General features: G+C 40.7%; 1 protein-coding gene across 10 annotated transcripts in view; it reads right to left on the bottom strand.

Annotated features, from left to right (window-relative positions):
* Positions 1-22,134, bottom strand: part of arvcfb (ARVCF delta catenin family member b) — a 551,538-nt gene that overhangs the window by 245,112 nt on the left and 284,292 nt on the right. Inside the window, exon 1 of one of the 10 annotated variants that reach the window (XM_059994660.1) lies at positions 11,286-11,406. The exons of the other annotated variants lie outside the window; for them this stretch is intronic. Coding sequence (XP_059850643.1) covers positions 11,286-11,303 — 18 coding nt within the window. The 5' untranslated portion in view covers positions 11,304-11,406. Of the gene's footprint in view, positions 1-11,285; positions 11,407-22,134 lie in introns of those variants that run through there. 10 annotated transcript variants of the gene reach the window in all.

Genomic DNA, 22,134 nt, shown 5'->3' with positions numbered 1-22,134 from the left:
ATTGGAGAGTAATCTAAATCTTATCCATTAGTCCTAGAGAATTAAATGTTATAACAGGGATGTTTTGCTATCATTATAGAGGTCAGTGGTGAAACCATATCTGGGGAATAGATTCAACATTACTTTCTTAAATGGACCAATATAAGGAATTCTGAGAATATTTATTGGACCAATACCTGAACAGCAAGTTAGTTTATAAGGAAACTTGAACAGTTTAGGCTTGATTTTTGGAAGAATAAGGTGTCTTGATCACATGATATTGGAGGGTCTTGACATGGTAGATAAAAAGGATTCTTTCTCTATGAGAGGATCTAAAACCAGAGTTCCGTTTCCAGATCAAGATTAAACTTTTTCACTGGGTTTCAATAGAGTTTGAAACTCTGTCAAAAGAGTGTGGAAACAGATTCTTTGAATACTTAAGGCAAAGATGGACAGATAGTTGATAAGCAAGTGTGTAAAAGGAGGAAACTAGGCAAGTTAAAATTACAATTCAATCATCTATATTAAATACAGAACAGCATCGAGAGATTGAGTTGTCCTTTCCTGCATCTGATTTGCATGTTGATAAATTTCTGTGACATTTCATTCACTGAGACACCTTAAACACTCGCATCATTCTTGCTAATTGCATTCACTTTAAGATTTTGGTAAGATAGCAGCACTCTCAGACACAGTGGCCTTTCTACATCCAACCAAAGATGTAATTGTTTGTCCTTTACATCTTTTTCATGATTGCAAGACATTGCTGGTTATCAAGAACATCAAGTACTGCCAAGTACTGCAGATCTACCCCACTAGCGAGTTGTTGGATAGCGGCAGAGCTGGACTTGTTGCGTACTATGTTAAACCTACTTCAGCACCCAGTGCATGATCCAATGGACATTGCTTATGATGACCTTGGATGATTTTGTTGTGATTGCAAAACCTTGTTGGACATTGATAATATAGAACGCTGCAAGTCCAATCCACTGGTTCATTGGCAAAACCAACGGCGGGGTTGGCTACGTGCTGTTGGATTCTACACTGGTCCTTCCCATCAGTACTGCTCTCCAGTATTTACTCAGTAGGAAACAAGCTGGTTTGCATTCATCTACAGCTTCACTGCACTATATGAGGAACTACTGTGGATTTGATCTTACAGAAACGTGGCTCTGGGACAACATTCATGCATCATCAATCTACAGGTCATGACACTCAAAGACTTGGGCTAGATTATTATTTTTTTCTTAACTATGATTTTCTACCATCATAATTATATGTGTGCTGTGTGTCTGTTGCTTCTGTGTGCACCTTCACCCCAGAGGAACACTGCTTCATTTGGCTATATTCATATGGATGAATGAAAGACAATTAAACTAACTTTTCTTGGCTGCCATATTTAATCAAGCTTCAAATAATTTATTTGTAACAGACAAGTCTCAAAGGAGAATTAGCATTGATTTCTATATGTGCAAGACACTTTATGAATATTAGTTTACAATGAATGACAGCTCCCAAGCTACAGAGTGTACAATCACAAGATCAAAACAAAAAGGAGCAGTATTAGGCAATTTGGCTCATCAAGTGTGTTCCACTATTTCATTATGGCTGATTCATTTGCCCTCTCAGATCCAATTAGAATCAGGTTTATTATCACCAGCATGTGACATGAAATTTGTTAACTTAGCAGCAGCAGTTCAATGCAATACATAATCTAGCAGAGAGAGAAAAACAATAATAATAAAATAAAACAAAACATCAACAAGTAAATCAATTATGTATATTGAATAATTATTTAAAAATGTGCAAATACAGAAATATTGTATATTAAAAATAGTGAGGATAATGTCCAAAGGTTCAAAGACCATTTAGGAATTGGATAGCAGAGGGGAAGATGATATTCCTGAATCGCTGAGCTTGTGCCTTCAGGCTTCTGTATCTCCTACCTGATGGTAACAGTGAGAAAAGGGTATTCCCTGGGTGCTGGAGGTCTTTAATAATAGACACCGCTCCCTAAAGGTGTCCTGGGTACTTTGTAGGCTAGTGCCCAAGATGGAGCTGATTAAATTTACAACTTTCTGCAGCTTTTTTCAGTTCTGTGCAGTTGCCCCTCCATACCAGACGGTAATGCAGCCTGTCAGAGTGCTCTCCACAGTACAACTACAGGAGATTTTGAGTGTATTTGTTGACATGCCAAATTGCTTCAAACTCCTAATAAAGTATAGCTGTTGTCTTGCCTTCTTTATAACTACATCGATATGTTGGGACCAGGTTAGATCCTCAAAGACCTTGACATCCAGGAACTTGAAGCTGCTTACTCTCTCCTCTTCTGATCCCCCTATGAGAATTGGTATGTGTTCCTTCGTCTTACCCTTCCTGAACTCCACAATCTGCTCTTTCATCTTACTGACACTGAGTGCCGGCTTGTTGCTGCAGCACCATTCCACTATTTGGCATATCTCACTCCTGCACACCCTCTCATTATCACCTGAGATTCTACCAACAATGTCTGTATTGTCAGCAAATTTGTAGATGGTATTTGAGCTATACCTAGCCACACAGTCATATGTATACAGAGAGTAGAGCAGTGGGCTAAGCACACACCCCTGAGGTGTGCCAGTGTTGAATGTCAGTGAAGAGGATATGTTATCACCAATCTGCACAGATTGTGGTCTTCCGGTTAAGAAGTCGAGGATTCAATTACAGAGAGAGGTACCGAGGCCCAGGTTCTGCAACTTCTCAATCAGGATTGTGGGAATGATGGTATTAAATGCTGAGCTATAGTCGATAAACAGCATCCTGACGTAGATGTTTGTGTTGTCTAGGTGGTCTAAAGCCATGTGGAGAGCCATGGACATTGCATCTGCCGTTGACCTATTGTGATGATAGGCAAACTACAATGGGTCCAGGTCCTTGCTGAGGCAGGAGTTCAGTCTAGTCATAACCAACCTCTCAAAGCATTTCATCAATGTCCTGTCTTCTCCCCATATCCTAACTAATCTATCAAACTCTGCCTTAAATAAACCCAATGATTTGGCTTCCAGAGTTGCCTGTGGCAATGAATTACACAGATTCATCACTCTCCAGCTAAATAAATTCCTCATCTAGATGCCCCTCTATTTTGAGGCTGTGTCCTCTGGTCTTAAGACTCCCCCATAGCAGTAAGTATCCTCTCCACATCCACTTTTTTCAGACCTTTCAACATTTAGTAGATTTTAATGAGATCGCCCTCATTCTTCTGAATTCCAGTGAGTAGAGGCCCAGAGCCATCAAACTCTCCTTATATGACAAGCCTTTCCATCCCAGAATAATCTTTATGGACCTCCTTTGAACCCTCTCCAACGTCTGTACATCTTTTTTTAGATAAGGGGCCGAAAACTGCTTACAATACTCCAAGAGGCCTCACCAGTGCTTTGCAAAGCCTCAACATTACATCCTCGTCACCAAGTCTTAATATACCAAGCTCTTTCAATGCTCAACAGCAATGCAATCAAGTTACTTTTTAAAAAAAAGTAACACTATTTAGAAATTACCACTGGATTTTTGGATTTCTGCAGATTAGCAGCAACTAAACAATGAAGAATTATTGCCAGACTTCAAGGCATTGTATAAAGGAATGCAGTCTAAGACTTGATTAAAACAGGTAAACATCTCAATTTATAGAACATTAAAACAAGCAAGACTAAATTCTCATTTCACAAGTATAATTACACAAGATTGAGCAATTTCCCTCTTCATAACTTGGCAACAAACTTAATTTTACAGTAAAACTTCAAAAAGATGATAATGAGCACTTTGATTGGTGGCTGTCATTTTATTGCTGCTTTGTATAAAAAAGCATAAATTATCAGATTCAAAGTACATTTATTATCAAATATGCATGCAGTGTACAACCCTGAGATTCGTCTTCCCACAGAGAGCCACAAAACCAAGAAAACCATGGAACCGTCAAAGAAAAACATCAAACTATCAATGCGCAAAAAAAGAACAAATTGAACTAACAGCAAGAAAAATGAGTGAAAAACACAGAATGTAAAACATCAAAAATCCAAGTCAATGAAACAGTTCAGGAATATTCAGTTTCAATTCAATATGGTGCTGTGTCATTTGTTGAGTGCTGTCTGCAGAGCCACTCTGCCCTGATTAAAATCATACAGAATAGTTGCAAAAAAAAAAAGAAGCCACCAGACACAAGCCACTTCAGTAACCCTTGCCCACAACCCCGGCACCTTCCTCCAGCAGCAGCGAGCTAGAGGGAGAAAGAGACAGGACACAGACAAGAGATGGCACCAAACACCCACGTGCCTTCCACTCTTCCCCTCATTGATTTCAATCTTGCTCAACACTTTAATCAATGAGATCAGCAAGAAATGGAGTCGATCATCGGGTTTCTTGCTGTCAGGTAAATACATTTAGCTTGAAAACTCATTGAACTCCTTTGGATACAGCAAAGCACCAGATTGCTCAATCTGCCCAAAATCACATTTTCAAAATGTAGATAACAGGCTCCAATAATAGCTGAATCATATTTGAAAGTAGCAGTAGTAAAAGAAGTAAAGGAGGTAGTTTTGTGAACTGTCTAAAGGATGTTACCTTTGGTCGCACTGTTCACTGGCACTATCTTCTTTCCAGATCCTAAACAGAAATTTACACACCAACTAAACAGTAGAGCCTTGGAGAGTGCAGGAGGACAGAAAGACCCCAGAAATACAGCTACATGGATTCCAGAAAGAGGCAACACAGGAAGACGGGTTGATAAAGGCAGCATTTGCACACTTGCCTTCATCAATCAGGGCACTGAGTATAGGAACTGGTACAAACTGCTAGCAAGTCTGCATTTACAGTTATGTCCATTTCTGGGTATCCAACTATAGGGAGGATGTCATTCAGTTGTAGAGCATTCAGAAAAGATTCATGAGGATGTTACTGAACAGGAAGCTGGAGTTTAAAAAAAACAAGACCATAAGATATAGAAGCAGAATCAGGCCTTTTAGACCATTTCATTAGACTGATCTATTTTCCCTCTTAGCCTAAATCTCCTGCCTTCTCCCCATATTCCTTCATACCCTGACTAATCAAGAATCTATCAACCTCGGCTTTAAATAGACACAATGGCTTGGCCTCCACAGCCGCCTGTGGCAACTAATTCCACAGATCCACCATTCTCTAGCTAAAGAAATTCCTCCTCACCCCTCTATTCTGAGGCTAGGTGAGCTGGACCTGTTTTGTTTATGCCAAACTTGACCTTTTTAACGACGTTGTTGCAAGACGATCATCTACCTTCTCCCCTTTCACTTTTTTTAAAATTTTTCCTGACCTTCAACTAGCTCTTTTTAAAATTTTGTCCACTTTGCATTCAGCTCAGCCACAGGCTTCCTTGGCCAAATGTTAATTAAGTGATTAATTCCATTCTGATAAGCCTCTTCAAATCTGCCATGATTCAGTTTTCAAAAATCCACATTAATCACACTGCATTCCATAAACATCAATCCAACTCATTACCCTTCGAGTACTCTCACATCCTGATACCATGCAAATTGCAATTTTTTAAATATCCACAATTATCGTTTAAGAGCCTTCCTCTGAAATTCAATGGTTGAATTTAACATCATAGAATGTACAATAGACAACTTGAAATCCTTACTCTTTGTAGACATCCACGAAACAGAGAAACCCAAAAGAATGGATGACAGAAAAACACTGGAACTCCAAAAGCTCCCTCCCACACACAGGCAGCAAGAAAGCATCAACCCTGCTCCCTCTTGTCGTGGCAGATAGCATCAGCACCCCCCACCCACAAAGCAAGCAATGGTAAAGCCCATGAAGCAAGATTATGATCAACAGGAGAGACAGTGGGCTCTTTCTAACAAGGGACAAAGAGGTGGTACCCCTTTCCACAGTAACAGAGGAGATGTACAGACCACTGGTTTGATGTTACAGTCCAAGTCCAAAGCAACGACCATTCAACTCGAGAACCAGCAGATGACAGTAAGTGAGAGGGTACAAGGCTGGGCAGGAGAGAGCACAGGAGCGTGAGGGGAGAGAGTGCGGGAGAGAGAGATTGCTCAAGTGCGTAAGCCTCCAACAGCTGCACTACCACTCACGATTTTCCAGTGTCCCTCGTGACACTTCAGTTGGTGACACTGATGAGGAATCAGGTCCACAGGGCAGCCTGAAATCCCTGGACACATCTCCAAGTCACACGCCTTCCAGGCTGCTGTCTTTGCAATAAATCACCCATCAACAAAGTTGTGTCCAAAATGGCCTCAAATTCTCCATTATTCTAGTCCATGATCAAGACCAAGAACCCTTTATGTCTTGAACAATTTGCATTATTAGAGCACATTTATTTTTAAATAGTGTTAGGAAGATGAGCACAGCAGTGGGATCAAGTGTTCAGACCGGGAGTACCACTCAAATTTTTGGATGTTTACAAAGCTGTTATGTAAACTCAAAATATATTCACTCTAAGTTAAGAGTTGTCACCTAACCAAGAGCTAATGCAGATCATCAAGCATGGGGGTGGTGGATGAAGAGGATAAATCCAAATTAGATCTTGTTTTTTCTCTCCTTTCACTTGAACGTCAGGTCTTGGTCTTTTATCTTTGTCTTTAATTGGGTTCTTTTGGGTTTCTTGTTTGGGGCTACCTGTTATCAAACAAATCTCAAGGTTGTTTAAGTTATACATTCTTTGTTAATAAATGTACTTTGAATATCTGAATCTGTGAAGTAGTACAGTTGTCAAGCTAAGATTACAAAGACCACAGGTCAACACAAGACTGAACACTGAAGCTGAAAAAGAACAATGGTAAAAATAATTTCAGAAAATGGGTGAGAATTAATGAAGCAGAACTGGGAGACCCTGGTTTGTGACCACTCAAAGGTTGAAAAGGAGCATTTTGAATGGTGTTCAGAATCTCAAGGGGGTACATTAGGAGTGCACAGGTAGGGGAAAGAGAGTACCACCTCACAGCTGATCCACCCACCAACTCCATTAGCCATCTGCTGAAAAAGAGTAGAGTTCTGCCTGATTACTGATAGAATATGGAATGTATACCTTGACTCAGAATTTTAAAAAAGATCCATTGTTACAAACCCACCAAGAGAACCACAGCCTTGTTGTTGGGTTTGGAGGGTGATGCCTCAATGACCCAGAGAGCTACGTTGACTTTTGGTTGGGTCACCCATGCTATAAGGTGGAAGAGTAGAGGACAGACTAAGAGTGGCCCACCTGTTCTCCAGGTTGGGGGCTCAGCTCAGGGCTAACAACTCTGACTGGTAAAGCAAAACTATTATGGAAATAGCAATGAAGAATCTTTCTACATCTGAGTGTGACGGTATTCCTGAGCCTCCACTTGGGACTTGCATGACTGACAGCAGTGAAAACAGAGAGGAAGTTACTGACAAGATGAAGGAATTCTTGAACACCGTCACAGATGAAGGACCTTCATTGCCGACCTAAACGCCAGCAGCCAAACAGGCAGTAATAGGTGGGACTATTACAAACCATCAGTGTCAGCCTCAGACAAAGGCCATAATAAAGAAAAAGGCTTTATTTTTCCATGAGATTTCATTTGAGGACGTTCTCATTCTATTTTGGTACATTCTCTGGAGGAGCAATGTGATAAAGCAGAGGCAGTAGATGAGTTGGGAGTGATATTGCAAGGGAGACTGGACAACAATAATTCTGCTTCCTGAATACTTTTTGGTGTTTCTTATGGATTTTGGGCTGGTGATCATGAAAATCACCATGAAATTTCCTATCAATTTTTTTTTAGAAATTGGCTATATTTGTTAGAAATTGTCTTTTAAGCCAGAATAACTGGATGCCAAGATTAAGGAAGGCATTTTAGTTGGTCCACATATCAAACAGGTTATCGATGACAAGCAATTCAAAGAACTTCTAGTGGGACTGGAGAAAATCACATGCAAAATCATTCAAGACATTTTCTTGGCAACTACAGAGCACTAAACTACATGCAGCTGGTTGACAACATGCTTCAAGCATACAAAACCATGAAGTTCAGCACATCACTAAAAGTTTCTTTTCTGTATTCTTATTTAGACTCTTTCTCTGCAAATCTTGGCACTGTCAATGACAAGCATGGTGAAAGGTTTCACCAGGACATTGTGGTCACAGAGCAATGGTGTCAGGGACATAAGTGAGAAGCCTCAGGCACTAAGTAGAAACAAAAATCACCACCAAAATCTTTTTAGCTTTGTTGAACTATTACAAGCTGTCAGCACTGTTATGCAATTAAACACATTATATTCAATAAAAGTTAACAACTTGTTTTTACAAATTTCTATGTAGTCTGAAATTATATTTGTGTTCAGCTTCCAGCTGTCTATAATAAACAAAAAAAAAGTGGGGAAATCAGTTGGATGACAGCAACTCTGTTAATTGTGAGAAGGCCAAACAGACCTCCACTCAGGAATATCTTGGAACAACTGTTACATCTCCACGGATTTCGTTGCACTGAGAGAATAAGACGAGAACCAGTGGGGTTTTAATCTTGCTCAGAGCACAGCTAATTTTCTTTCTTTAAGATGAGGTGGGACAGGTGCAACAGGAGCAAAAGTCCTTTTTTTTAAATACATATTGAGAAATCACAACAGAATCCAGTTTTGAACATTGCCATCCAGAATTTCAATTAGAATTCCCAAGTTTTAATTGTGGATCATGATGCAATGATGCCAGCTGCTTCCCGAGACGCACATGTGGCCATAAGTTTCAAAACAAAATCTGTGAATAGTTGGATCAAACCGGTATAAATGGATGTGATGCAACAATTTCAATCCCATTCTGCCAACTTGAACACCCAAAAGATGATGGCGTTTGTAACAGTAGTGGGCAACATAGCAGTACAGTTATAAAGGCTGCTGCCTCACAGATCCAGCAATCTAGACTCAATCTAGTACACTGGTACTGTCAGTGTGGAATTCATACAGACTGTGAATGATGTGGACCTGCCCCAAGTGCTCTGGTTTCACGCCGCAAAAGACTTGAGAATTGGTGGGTTGATTGGTCTCTATAGGTCATCCTCAGTGGTAGAATCTGAGGGCGAATGATGCAAATGTGGTAAAATTGATTGAAAGGCAAAGGCAGTGAATTGATTGCTCAGAGCCAGCGGGGGGGGGGGGGGGGGGGGTTGGTAGGCACGACAGTCCATATAGAAATGAAACATGAAAATAATGGAGTTTGCATCATCTGCCTCTAACAGGAAAAAAATCATTGCTTCTGGCTAACAACAATTCTGAAAAGCAAAACCAACCGTGCTTTCCAATATTAATTTATGAGGGCTTCACCGAGAGACAACTGCTCTCTTCCAACTTGCATAAGTGATAAATTCCGTTGTGCAAAATCAAAGCACGTATTCAAAAGTATATATACATTATACAGCTTTGAGATTAGTCTCCTTACAGGCCGTCACAAAGCAAAAGAATCTATTTTTAAAAAAGACTGTCGAACACCCAATGTGTAGAATGAAAAAAAAAGATGCAAACAATAAAAGCAAGCAAATAGCACTCAGAACTGAAGTCCCACTAAGAGAGTCTGTCCGCCATTTTAAGTCGTTGCCGTTGACACTGTGTTGTGTATGTAACTTTGTATTTGGCTTAAATTTTTCTTAGCAAGATTCACCCTGGACCCCCCCCCCCCCCAACTTTTCTGGTCGGCTGGTGGTGCAGTGAGATCAGCGCTGGGCTCGAGTACAGAGGTTCCCAAGTTTGATCCAGTGACAGACCGCTCCCAAGCAAGCTCTCCATCCGTGTCAGGTTAATGTCAAGCTCGTAATTCGACCTCACAAGAAAAAAACACTGCCACTTCCAGTATAAATTCCCACGCGGAATACTGTGGAGGATCAAATACCCAAACCCAGCTCAGCCCCCACTTGTCCCATTTAACCTGTCTCAGTGCGATGGACTGTAGGACCCGGAGAATTCAGTACAGTGGTCCTTAGGACCTGGCAGAGCTCGGGACCCGCCGCCCGCAGTGTTTCCTTTCCATTGACAGGAAGTGATCATGGTTGAAATTAAAGTGGAAATAATAAAGCGTTTGGAAAGAGGTGAAACGTCATCGGTCATTGGAAAAGCATTAGGCTACAGTCGGTCAACAATTGGAACAATTTTAAAGCATAAAGGATAAAGTGAGAATAATGGAGAATGTGAAAGGCCCTGCCCTAATGAAAGCTACAATTATTACTGAGCAACTCAGTGGTTTAATTATTGGAATACATACGTTTCTTAAGTGTTTCATATGCATAGAAAGGTAAAATATATACTATATACTAAGACAAACGTTTGACTAACTGACGCTAAATAATACCGGATATACTTGATCCGACTTATGTACAAATCTGACTTAAAGGAGGACTCAGGAACGGAACTCCTTCGTAACCCAGGGACTGCCTGTACGTACGTACGTACACACACACACTTACCATAATTCAGTTTTCCTTTTCCCTCTATTTTTATGAATTACACTGCAATGCTGCCGCAAAGTTAACAAACTTCACAACATAAGTCGATGATAATAAACCTGATTCTGATTCGGAGCAGCGAGCTTAACTGCTCCATCCCTCGCCCTGGGCTCTGACAAGGTGTCAATTTGCTTTCCAATTTGGCCCAGCACTTAAATTACCATCCAAACATCAGGCTCAGTTGAATCAAACTGTAGATGCAACTTTTAGAGCAACTAGGCACCTCCAGCTGGTGTACGATCATTTCTAACTGGGGCTCTTCATACAACGTCAAAACTTCCTGAGACAGCACAATTCACAAAATCAGTTAATAAAACATTGCTTAATGTCATAAGCAAATACTTTGACATCGGCCCATAGATAAACTCAATCCAAATCAGAAACAAGCTGCATCAACATACTGGTTTTAAGCTCTTCTTAATCCTTACTTCCTGCACTTTGCAATAGAAACTAACTTAAGATATAAAGGTCAAAATACATCAAATATATACATTATACCCCCTTAAGATTAGTCTTCTTACAGGCAGCCACAGAAGAATGTAACACAAAAAAACACTAAAAAAAACACCCAAATCTACAGACAAAAAAAATCGTGCAAACAATAAACGCAAGCACTTTTGAACTGAAGTCCACAGAGCCCGTCCACAGTCCCTAAGTTCAGCACACACCAGAGCAGCAAACTGAACCAGCCTGTCCCTCACCTTGGGTCCTGACACCCTGACCTTTTTGATCTAGCTGGCGCTTAAGTTGTTCAAACATCAGGTTCAGTCATTTTCATACACTCTTGGACCTTGACCCTGCCGACTGAATTTGGCCTGCACTGACCTTTCTGATTTGGCCCATTGCTTAAATGGATCGAACCTCAGGTCTTCCTTGCTCTTGGTAATGGGCCCACTGCCTCCGCCTTAGTTCTACCATGTTAAATTGCCTCCAAGTCCAATGGGAAGTTACATGCTATTGTTTGCGATGATCATTTACCAGTAAAAGAATGATTAACACAGTAAAGGTTGCAATACATTTTCAAAACATGTAAACTTCCCCCTCCCCCCAAGATCATTGCTTAATGCTTTCCTTTGCAGTTTTACTCAAAGCGACTCAATTACGTGTTAGTGTTTATTAACTCTGATCAAATTAAACTCATCTTGTTACTCAGTAATATCCACCAGCTGTCTATGGAGGGAAAAAGCAATAGGAAGCAGAAGGTGATTGACACTGAAGTCATGGAGTAATTTCAACTAATATGACAATCAGATCAATTGCCAGTACACTCAAATTCATCAGTCAACAAATCCATCCTACCTTGATGGATCAGAATATCTCATTAAATCAGTGCCATCAGAATCCTATCCACATTTCCAAACAACTCAATTAGCTTCTTTCAGCCATAGTGAAAAACCAAATCCAAATAAATGACAAGATGGTAAATCTCAGTAAAGTTGAATCTCAATGCTGCACAAGTAAGACCTGTGCTTTCATTGCTACACGATCCCTCCTTTAACAATAATGAAATGCCATGTCACATTACCCTCAGAGAGGACCCATAACCTTGTCATTGTGTTTGGAGGCTTGCGTGCCTCAATGTTGGCTATGTTGGCTGGAGGAAACCTTTATGCTTTGGCTCTTGGTTGGGTTACCCTGGCTAAACAGGTCAAAGGGCAGAGGTCAGAGTACAAGTGGTCCACCAGTCCTCCATATTCAGGGGTACAGCCTGGGGCAACAACCCTAACTGGTAAAACAGAACTGTTATGGAGACAGCAATGAAGAATCCTTCTAAATGTGAGTGTGATGGTATTCTTGAGTCTCCAGCTGGGACTTGTATGATTGACAGTAGTGAAAACTGAGGAAGCTACTGACATGATGAAGGAAGCCCTGAACACCACCAGGAGATGGAGGACCTTCATGGCTGCCCTGAACACCAGTGGTGTAATGGGCAGATGTCACACCTCAACATTTTTTATCCCTTGGGTCAATACCATGAAACAAGGGATCCATGGACCCCAGAGGTTAGGAGCCATAGAACATTACAGCACAGAAACAGGCCTTTTGGCCTTTCTTGGCTGTGCCAAACCATTTTTCTGCCTAGTCCCACTGACCTGCACCTGGACCATATCCCTCCATACATCTCTCATCCATGTACCTGTCCAAGTTTTTCTTAAATGTTAAAACTGAGCCGGCATTTACCACTTCATCTAGCAGCTCGTTCCATACACTAACCACTCTCTGTGTAAAGAAGCCCCCCTCCCAATGTACCCTTTAAACTTTTCCCCCTTAACCAATGTCCTCTGGGTTTTTTTTCTCCCCTAGCCTCAGTGGAAAAAGCCTGCTTGCATTCACTCTCTCCGTACCCATCATTATTTTATATACCTCTATCAAGTCTCCCCTCATTCTTCTACGCTTCAAGGAATAAAGTCCTAACCTTTCTCAGTAACTCAGTTTCTCAAGACCTGGCAACATCCTTGTAAACCTTCTCTGCACTCTTTGAACCTTATTAGTAACCTTCCTGTAATTTGGCGACCAAAACTGCACACAGTCACTGAGCAATGGAGCATAGGTACAGGCGCTTCAGCTCAACAAGTCCATACTAAGACATCCACCCATTTTGTCCTAATTTCCAACATTCACACCATATACTTCTAAGTCTCTCCCCTCCATGTACCTATCTAAGTGCCTCTACCTGCCTCAACCACTTCCTCTGGCAGTTCATTACAAACAAATCTTCTCAATCATTCATTCCCCTCCCACTCTAAATATACCCATGTCCCATAGTTTGTGACTCGTCTTCCTTCAGGAAATGATGATTACCACGCACCTGATCTGTGACTTTATAAACCTCTGTGAGGTTGCTCCTCCTTCTCCAAACCCTCCAAGCAATAAAGGTCTAACCTGGTCAACCTTTCTTTTCACACTTGTGAGTCATTAATCATTCTTGTAATAGGGTAACTAAAGCACTCGGAATGTGGCCTCACCAGTGACTTGTACAACTACAACATTCTGTCCCAATTCTTCTACTTGGTGCTCTAACTGAAGGCAATTATTCTAAATTTCAGACAGCCGCAAATACACTGATCATGCCTTGTGCATTCGCATCTAACTTATTTATAGGAATAACGAATAACAAGGGTCTCAATGCTGACCTGAACAGCACACCAGCAGCCATTCCAAGAAACATCTTTTAAGTTGAAGTTTATTGCCATTTGCCATCTGAATACACATATATACAACCAAATGAAAGAATGTGCATCTAAACCGCAGTGGACCCACAATACATACACTATATCATGCACAGCACAAAGCAAAATATTACCACTATTTAGTGAATAAAATATCATTCGAAAGGCATGTGAAGTGTACAGCACAGGTAAACAGTACAGTAAACATGAAGGGTCCTGAAGTCTTGAAGGGTCTTGACACGTAACATTGACTTTCTATTCTTTTCCATAAATGCTGCCTACCCAGCTGAGATCCTCCAACATTTTGTGTTACAGTAAATAGTGTACAGCTTGATGTCCTAGTGACAAAATCTCAGTGATGGCAGGGTATTCACTAGACTCACACCTTGAGGGAAGAAGCCATTATCCAGTCATGCAGTCCTAGCCCTGATTATCTTCTACCTCCTTCCTGATGGTCGTGGGTCAAAGAAATTGTAGGATGGATGGCAGGAATCCTCATCAACCACATTCCTCCACATATAATCTCTCAACCAATTTTGAATCCACCAAAGTAGCTCTGCCTGGATTCCACCTAACCTTCTGCACCAGATTGCCAAAAGGGACTTAGTTGAAGACCTTGTTGAAGTCTAATTAGGCAACATCCCTACTCTCATCTATCCTTTTGGTTACCTCTTAAAAAAAAACTCCCAAGGGTTCATCAAGCTTGACTTTCCATTAACAAAGCCATGTTGATTTCTTAGAATCTGATTCTGAGAAATCCTCTGTTCTCCAAAACATTTCCACTTGTTTCCTTTATCTCCTGAGCAGCCATGATCGTCTCCATGTGATGCTAAAACTCTCTGTATACTCATTTGCTTGTTTTGTGCGGGGTCTTATGTCATTGACGATTACAGTCATTCCATGACCATGATTGCTCTTGGCAAATTTTTCTACACAAGTGGTCAGCTGTTGCCTTCTCCTGTGCAGTGTCTTTGCAAGACAGGTGATCCCAGCCATTATCAATACTCTACAGAGATTGTCTGCCTGGCATCAGTGGTCACATAACCAAGGCTTGTGAGATGCACCAGCTGCTCATACGACCATCCACCACCTGTTCCCATTGCTTCACAAGACCCTGACTGGAGGAGCTAAGCAGGTGCTACACCTTGCCCAAGGGTGACCTGCAAGCTAGTGGTGAGAAGGAGCACCTTACGCCTCCTTTGGTAGAAACACATCTCCACCATGCCATCTTGTACATTATCACATTTAAAATTATCAGACTGCATACAAAACAAGAAATTCTGAGGACAGATTCAGAGAGAACATTTCTCCTGGCTGATCTGTCTAAAAACAGGAACAGGCCATTCAGACATTTCTTCAAAGGTCCCTGTACACGAGCAATCCCTCCTTCTCTTTCGAAGGATCATTGGGCACTCGAGTCAAAGTCTATTCCAAAATCTATTCCAGCTGCTACCATCCAGGAGACTGTACCGCAGCACAGAAGTCAGGACCAACAAGCTCCGGGACAGCTTCTTCCACCCTGCCATCAGACTGATTAACTCACACTGATTTGAGTGCACTCTATATTACATGAATTGCCCTATTTATTATAAATTATTATGATTGCACATTTTGAGAGAGACATAATAAAGATTTTTGCTCTTCTTGTATGTGAAGGCTATAAGAAATAACGTCAATTCACTGGAGTGAGAGTGCCTGTCAGTCCTCAAGTTGGGGGAACTCGGGGAACCAAAGCGGAACATTGAAACTGAATTGCTGGTCTTCACTCTAGCTGTTGCAGGAGCGACTGCTTGCTCCCTCCTCTCTCTCTCTCTCGAGCACTTATCTGAGATACCGAAGTGTTTACAGATGAACTGTCGTTTAATGGACTCCGGATCAATGGACTCTTTGCTGCTTCTGCTGTTGCAAGCATTGGGGGGTGGGGGGTGGTATTTGTTTCTGCTGGCGCAGGTGGGGATGGAGAGTCAGCACTTCTGCTGCTGCCTGTCTGAAAGACAGGGTGATGGGGGGGTTTCAGGGCTTCGATGTTTCTATCGTTCTATGGGGTTTCTTTGTTTCTGTGAAGAATAAGAATTTCACATTGTATACTACTTACATTCTCTGATATTAACTGTACTTCTGAAACACTGAAACATTGAATGTTTGTTTTTCTGTAACTGTAGGTTGTGGAGACTCAGTCATGGAGGTCAGTGAACAAAGATCTGGGAAAATGGGGATAATGTAGGAAATAAAGGTATCATCTTAATGAATGGTAGCCTAGCCTCAAAGGGGCAAATGCCTTTCCTACGCCATTTCTTGCTTGTGGTTGTGATGTTCCTGCCAGCAAACAGCACAACAGCAGCCACTATGAGAATTGGAAAGGGATCTCTACACCTTATCAAAAGAAATATGGCAACATTTAGGGTGGGTTACTAGAGAGAGAAAAAAATTCTGTACCATTGGGGTACATTGTTGAACCATAGTTGAAAAAACTACTGTACCATTTTAAGATGATATTAAGATGTATGGGGTGTCCAGGAGGGGTAGCATCTCTGGTGAAGGGTCTTGTCATGTCCATTCTAGGGCAGCTCACTCACCTTTGGTCCCCACCAGACACTCAACTCTCACCCCAGTACACTGTATCAACAGGCAGGCTAAACTAGGGGAGGGTAGTCGGAAGGCCTCATACCCTGGTGAGTTAGGGATCTGCCTGTCTAAGCACAGAGTCAGCTCCGGTGGTCTAGATGGATAAGATCTACAGTAAGATCCAACTGCCAGGAAGGAGGTACCACAATGCTCCTTGAAGAGTGAAGTACATGACAAGGCACATAAGATATCATGATCATCCATTGGAATCAAGGAAGATCCCAGTTTGAGAGACTTGTTTGTACCACTGAACCCAGACTTCCAAGGTCAGGAGAGTGGAACTGCCCCACACAGGTTTCCTGTCAATGTCGACATGACTGACAACCACTACACACTGGGAGAATAATTGCTGCCAGATAAATAAGCAGCGTACTATCATATTCAAATTTACCAATCCTGACCCTGATTTGCACAGAACTGCAATTTTGAAGAATATTCTTCACAATTATTTTCTGAAGTTGACTTCATACGTATTCATTATAGTTTCATTTTTGGGTAAATGAGAATTTGGGATTGAATTTCTGAGTAAACTTTTAGTATACAACCGACACTTGTACAGTCTCCAAATTCTCAATTGGCATTGTTAATTGAACCCACCAGCCGTGGATTCCACCCTTTGTGAAATTCTCAAAGGACAGCTGCAATAACCATAATTAGTCGGAACATGAGAAATATGCCTGGATTCCCAATTACTGACAGCCCAAGAGCCTTGCTGCAAAGTGTGACAAGGATATGCTTCTAAGTAAAACACTTTTGTGTATCGCATCCTATTATTTAATTACTAAAGGAGTACACACATCTTACAAGTTCATTGCCACTAGTTTCCACCTAGTAATGAGACCACATAGTAATCAAAATGCTAATATCTATAAAAAGCAAAAAAATCAAATCAGCAAAGGATGTGCTGACATTGGAAAGGGTTCAAAGGAGGATCACAAAAATGAGTATATGATTGAAAGATTGAGGAACACTGAATGGCTCTGGGCCTCTACTCACTGGAATTCAGAAAAATAAGGATTGATTTGATTAAAAACTATCTAATGTTGAAAAGCATTGATAGAGTGGATGTGAACAGGATGTTTCTTGTGGTGGGGGAGTATAGGACCAGAGGATACTGCCTCAAAATAGAGGAGCGTCCTTTTAGAATGGAGTTGAGTCAGGATTTATTTAGCCAGAGTGGTGAATCTATGGAATTCATTACCACTGCCAGCTACAGAGGCCAAGTTATTGGTTATATTTAAGGTAGAGGTTGATGGATTCTTGACTGGTCAAGGCATGAAGAGATATGGGAAAAAGGGAGGAGATTGGAGCTGAGGGGGAAAATGGATCAGCCATGATGAAAAGATAGAGCAAACTCAATGAGCATAATGGCCTGATTCTGCTCCTATATCTTACGGCTTCACTTCAGAGCTCAAAAGGAAAGAGGAAAGACAACATTTGTAATATTTAACTAACAACGTCATCTAGAATATTGGTATTTTCCACAATCATATCAAAACTCACATTCCACAACAGAACAGCTATTTGACAAATTGCTCATATTTTAATGTAAACTTCAAAGGACAAGTTAAGAGCATATAAAAGTAATCCCATGAATCTCAAGGAACATCTTCCATCTGAGCTCAATGCAGCCTTCAGGACTCAATATAAATTTTCCATCTTAAGGTATTTCACTCAGACTTTCTGCACAAGAATAGCTGTTTATCCAGTCAACATTTTAAGACTATAAGATATGGGAGAAGAATTAGTCCATTTGGCCTATTGAGTCTGCTCCTCCATTTTATTGTGACTGATCTAATTTCCCTTTTCAACCCCATCGCTTGCTTTTTCCCTGTATCCCTTCATGCCCTGACTAATCATGAATCATTAACCTTGCTTTAAATATACCCAATGACTTGGCTTCTGTGGCAATAAATTCCAAAGATTCACCACTTTCTAGCTAATGAAATTCCTTATCTATGTTCTAATTGGATGCCCCTCTATCCTAAGGCTGTGTCCTCTAGTCTCAAGACTCTATCACTGGAAACATCCTCTCCACATCCACTCTATCGAGGCCTTTCAACATTTGAAAAGTTTCACTGCTATCTGCCCTCACTCATTTTTTTTTCTTATTTTAAGTGTTCTCTGGCAATGGTGAATACATGCCCAGCCTCATAATCCACAACACATACAAACAAGGCAGTCTAACCTGTGTGTAAAAGCCACTTTAGGCAATTTGGTCTCAGTCTACAAAAGTTATTTCCTTGTTCTAACCCATCCCTTTACCTATAAATTAATGTACTTTCTCTTTCCCAGTACTGATACAGAATCTCTGGTCTGCAATCATCAACTGTTTCACTTTCCATTGGTGCTGCCTAAATTATTCAATGTTTTACAGCATTTTCTACTTCAATCAGAATTATGTTCCATTAGCAATTTTTTAAAGAGCTATAATTTAAAATGCAACGATCACATTAAGAAGTTTAACACCATATCCTTGTGGGGCCCCAAAGGAAATTAAGCTTATTAAATATCTACCCAAGATTTCACTGCAAGTTTAACAATCCAAAATCCTCAGAACACTGCTGTATTCATCAAAATCACAATATGCCCTCAAATGGTACCCAAGCTAGTTATGATTTATTAATACAGGAAGGCTTTTTATCTTTTACTTTCAAAAAACTGCAGCCTGCCACCCACCCATCTCACTTAAGTTGATAATTTAAAGCTAGCTGGTCTTATTGTACAGTTGTCGTCTTCTTGGGTCCTTATACCCAGGCTATCAATGACCTCCTGCTTCCATTGTCCTCTGTTCTGAGCCAGTCTCTCAAGGGTTTGATTTCAGCCTCAATGTCTCTCGCCCATGTGTTCTTTGCATGTTGCTGTTTCCTCTTTCCTTGGGGATTCTATTTTATTAATTTATTGGGATACAACATGGAATTGGCCCTTCGGGCCTTTTGAGCCTTACTGCCTGACAATCCTACGATTTAATCCAAGCCTAATCATGGGACAATTTACAATGACCAATTAATCTACCAACTGATACATCTTTGGACCATGGGAAGAATCCAGAGCACCTGGAGAAAATTCACATGGTCACAGGGAGAACATACAAACTCCTTACACACAGCAGCAAGAATTAAACCTGGGTCACCTGCACTGAAAAGTGATGTACTAACCACTTATTTTCCTCATGTTTCCTCATATTAATGCCTGTCTCATGATGTTGTTGGTTGGCTTCTGAGGTATGGCCAATCACCTCCATTTCCATTTGTGTATTTGTATCTCTATGGATTCCTGGTTGCTGTTTTCCCACAGTATCTGGCTGGTTCCTCTGTCAGTCCAACTGATCCTTCTCAGGCACTTGTTGATAAAAGCCTGAGGTTTCTATAGTACCTTTGCTGTTCTCCAGCTTTCAGAGTCATATAGGATCACGGTTTTAATATTTGAGTTGAAGATTCTGATTTTGGCTTTCCGTGATATGACTCTGGATGTCCATGACCACACTTACTTCAAGATATTGACTACTATGCGGGCCTCGTTGATTCTGGCTTTGACACTCTCATCCATTTCACCATATATATTCACAATAGCCAAATCAATATAACTTGACTGATTTTAGGTAGAGGCAAAAGAGAAAAAAAAAAATCTCATTTGGTGTTACTACACTTCATTTACAAAGAGACACAAACAACAAAACAGAACTGTATCTCAAAATTTTCCTTCACTTGTGCCATCTTGCCATAAACTGTCCAGAAAAATACTCCTCCTACAACTTCTACCCTCACCCATCATAACAATCCACATTTCAGATTTATCCTTTTTTAATCTCCATGTAAATTCTGGGTTTGCTGCTGAATTTGAACTAACTACACCATAGAGGCGACTACACACAGGTTGGTGAGGCCCTGCTTTCCAGCCTTTGAAGGTTAATTAACATTAATTTTCTACCGGAACTAGTTCTGTTACACCTGAATAATCCTCTCTGGACTGAATACCATACTTGTTTTTTTTTTGCTTTACATCTCAATCAACTTTTTTGAGATTTCTTGCAATAAAGCTATGAGAGACCATTTAAAAATGCAATACCTTACATATTCTTGCACCTCTGCTGTCTGGTGACAGCAATTGGGGAAAAAAGTCATATGGCTTCACACTGTAATGCTAAATGTTTTAAATTTATGATTATGAAACTTTCACTGCAGCTGCCTTTAACCCTCAATATTAAATATCACTTTCCCGCCAATGACAAATTTATATGCCTACTTAAAAAACAAATCTCAGGTAATCACTGAGTCATACATATTAAAACTGTTTATGCCTAAATGATCCAAGACATACCCTATCATTATCCCCGAGAATGATAGTGGGACATTTATACAAAGTGACAGGAACACAAATAAACATTTGGTTTCTCAGACAAGAAAAATAAAGACATCAACTGTCATGAAAATATTGACCCAATTCCAACAAACAAACAAATCTTCTGATTCACCCTCAGGGTGAATCCTCCATAAGATATTCCATCGAGTACCCTATCACCTTCTAGTTAGCCTCCAACCTCTGCCCACCTTTTTATTCTGGTGTCTTCCCCCTTCTTCTTCCGTCCTGAAGAAGGGGCTTAGCCCAAAATATCAGCTGTTTGTTCTTCTCCATTGATGTTGCCTGACCTGCTGAGATCCTCCAGCATTTTGCGTGCCTGTTCTACTAATTTGAACTTTGAATTTTGTCTTTTCAGTCACAAATTTTCCTGACAGTATCTCATAATGGTATTTTATCATTTCTCAATAAAGCCCATGTGCCGAGAGGATCATTACAAATCAAGAGCAAAATGAACTCATTATAAAAGGAAAGAGCAATAAATGATTAATTGTGACAAAGCCTGCGGCATGATGCATATTTTTGCTGATTTAACTTTCTTAAATTACTTAGAAAAATTATTGCATTTTTCTGATTTCCTGGAAGGTGCAAACACTTAGAGAGAGAGTCAAGTTGACCGTAAATGTCTTGTCAATTGTCAGATACTGCGCATTGAACACAGTGGATATACCATAATTACCCATTTTTATAAAATACAATTATGAATTCACAATAGAAAAATATGAAATAACCAGAAACAAAGCATCTCAAGATATGACATCAGAATCAGAGTCAGTAATAATATAAATATTAAATAGTTTAAAAAAAAGTGAGGTAGTGCTCAAGTGTTTAATGTCCATTTAGGAATCAGATGGCAGAGGGGAAGGGCTGTTCCTGAATCGCTGAGTGTGTGCCTTCAGGCTTCTGTACCGTCTATCTGATGGTAACAGTGAGAAAAGGGCATGCCCTGGGTGCTGGAGGTCCTTAATAATGCACGCTGCCTTTTTGAGAGACTACTCCTTGAAGATGTCCTGGGTACTTTGTAGGCTAATAGCCAAGATGGAGCTGACTAGATTTACAACATTCTGCAGCTGCTTTCAGTCCTGTACTGTAGTTCCCCCCACCCCCCAATATCAAACTGTGATGCAGCCTGTCAGAATACTCTCCACGGTACATCTGTAGAAGTTTTTGTATGTAGTTGTTGACATACCAAAATTTATTCAAACTCCTAATAAAGCAGTCACAGTCTTGCCTTCTTTATAACTGCATCAATATGTTGGGACCAGGTTAGATCCCCAGAGATCTTGACACCCAGGAATTTGAAACTGCTCGCTCTCTCCACTTCTGACCCCTCTATAAGGATTGGTATGTGTTCGTTTATCTTTCCCTCCCTGAAGTGTCAACAATCAGCTCTTTTGTCTTACTGACGTCGAGTGCCAGGTTGTTGCTGCCGCACCACTTCACTGTTTGGCATATCTCACTCCTGTACGCCCACCTGAGATTCTACCAACAATGGATGTATAGGAACAGAAATAGGCCAT

This window comes from Hypanus sabinus, chromosome 18 (genome assembly GCF_030144855.1).
Source record: "Hypanus sabinus isolate sHypSab1 chromosome 18, sHypSab1.hap1, whole genome shotgun sequence".
In the NCBI taxonomy this organism is placed as follows: Eukaryota; Metazoa; Chordata; class Chondrichthyes; order Myliobatiformes; family Dasyatidae; genus Hypanus; species Hypanus sabinus.
Note: the sequence above shows the minus strand (reverse complement) of the source record. Positions and strands in the feature narration are given on the sequence as shown.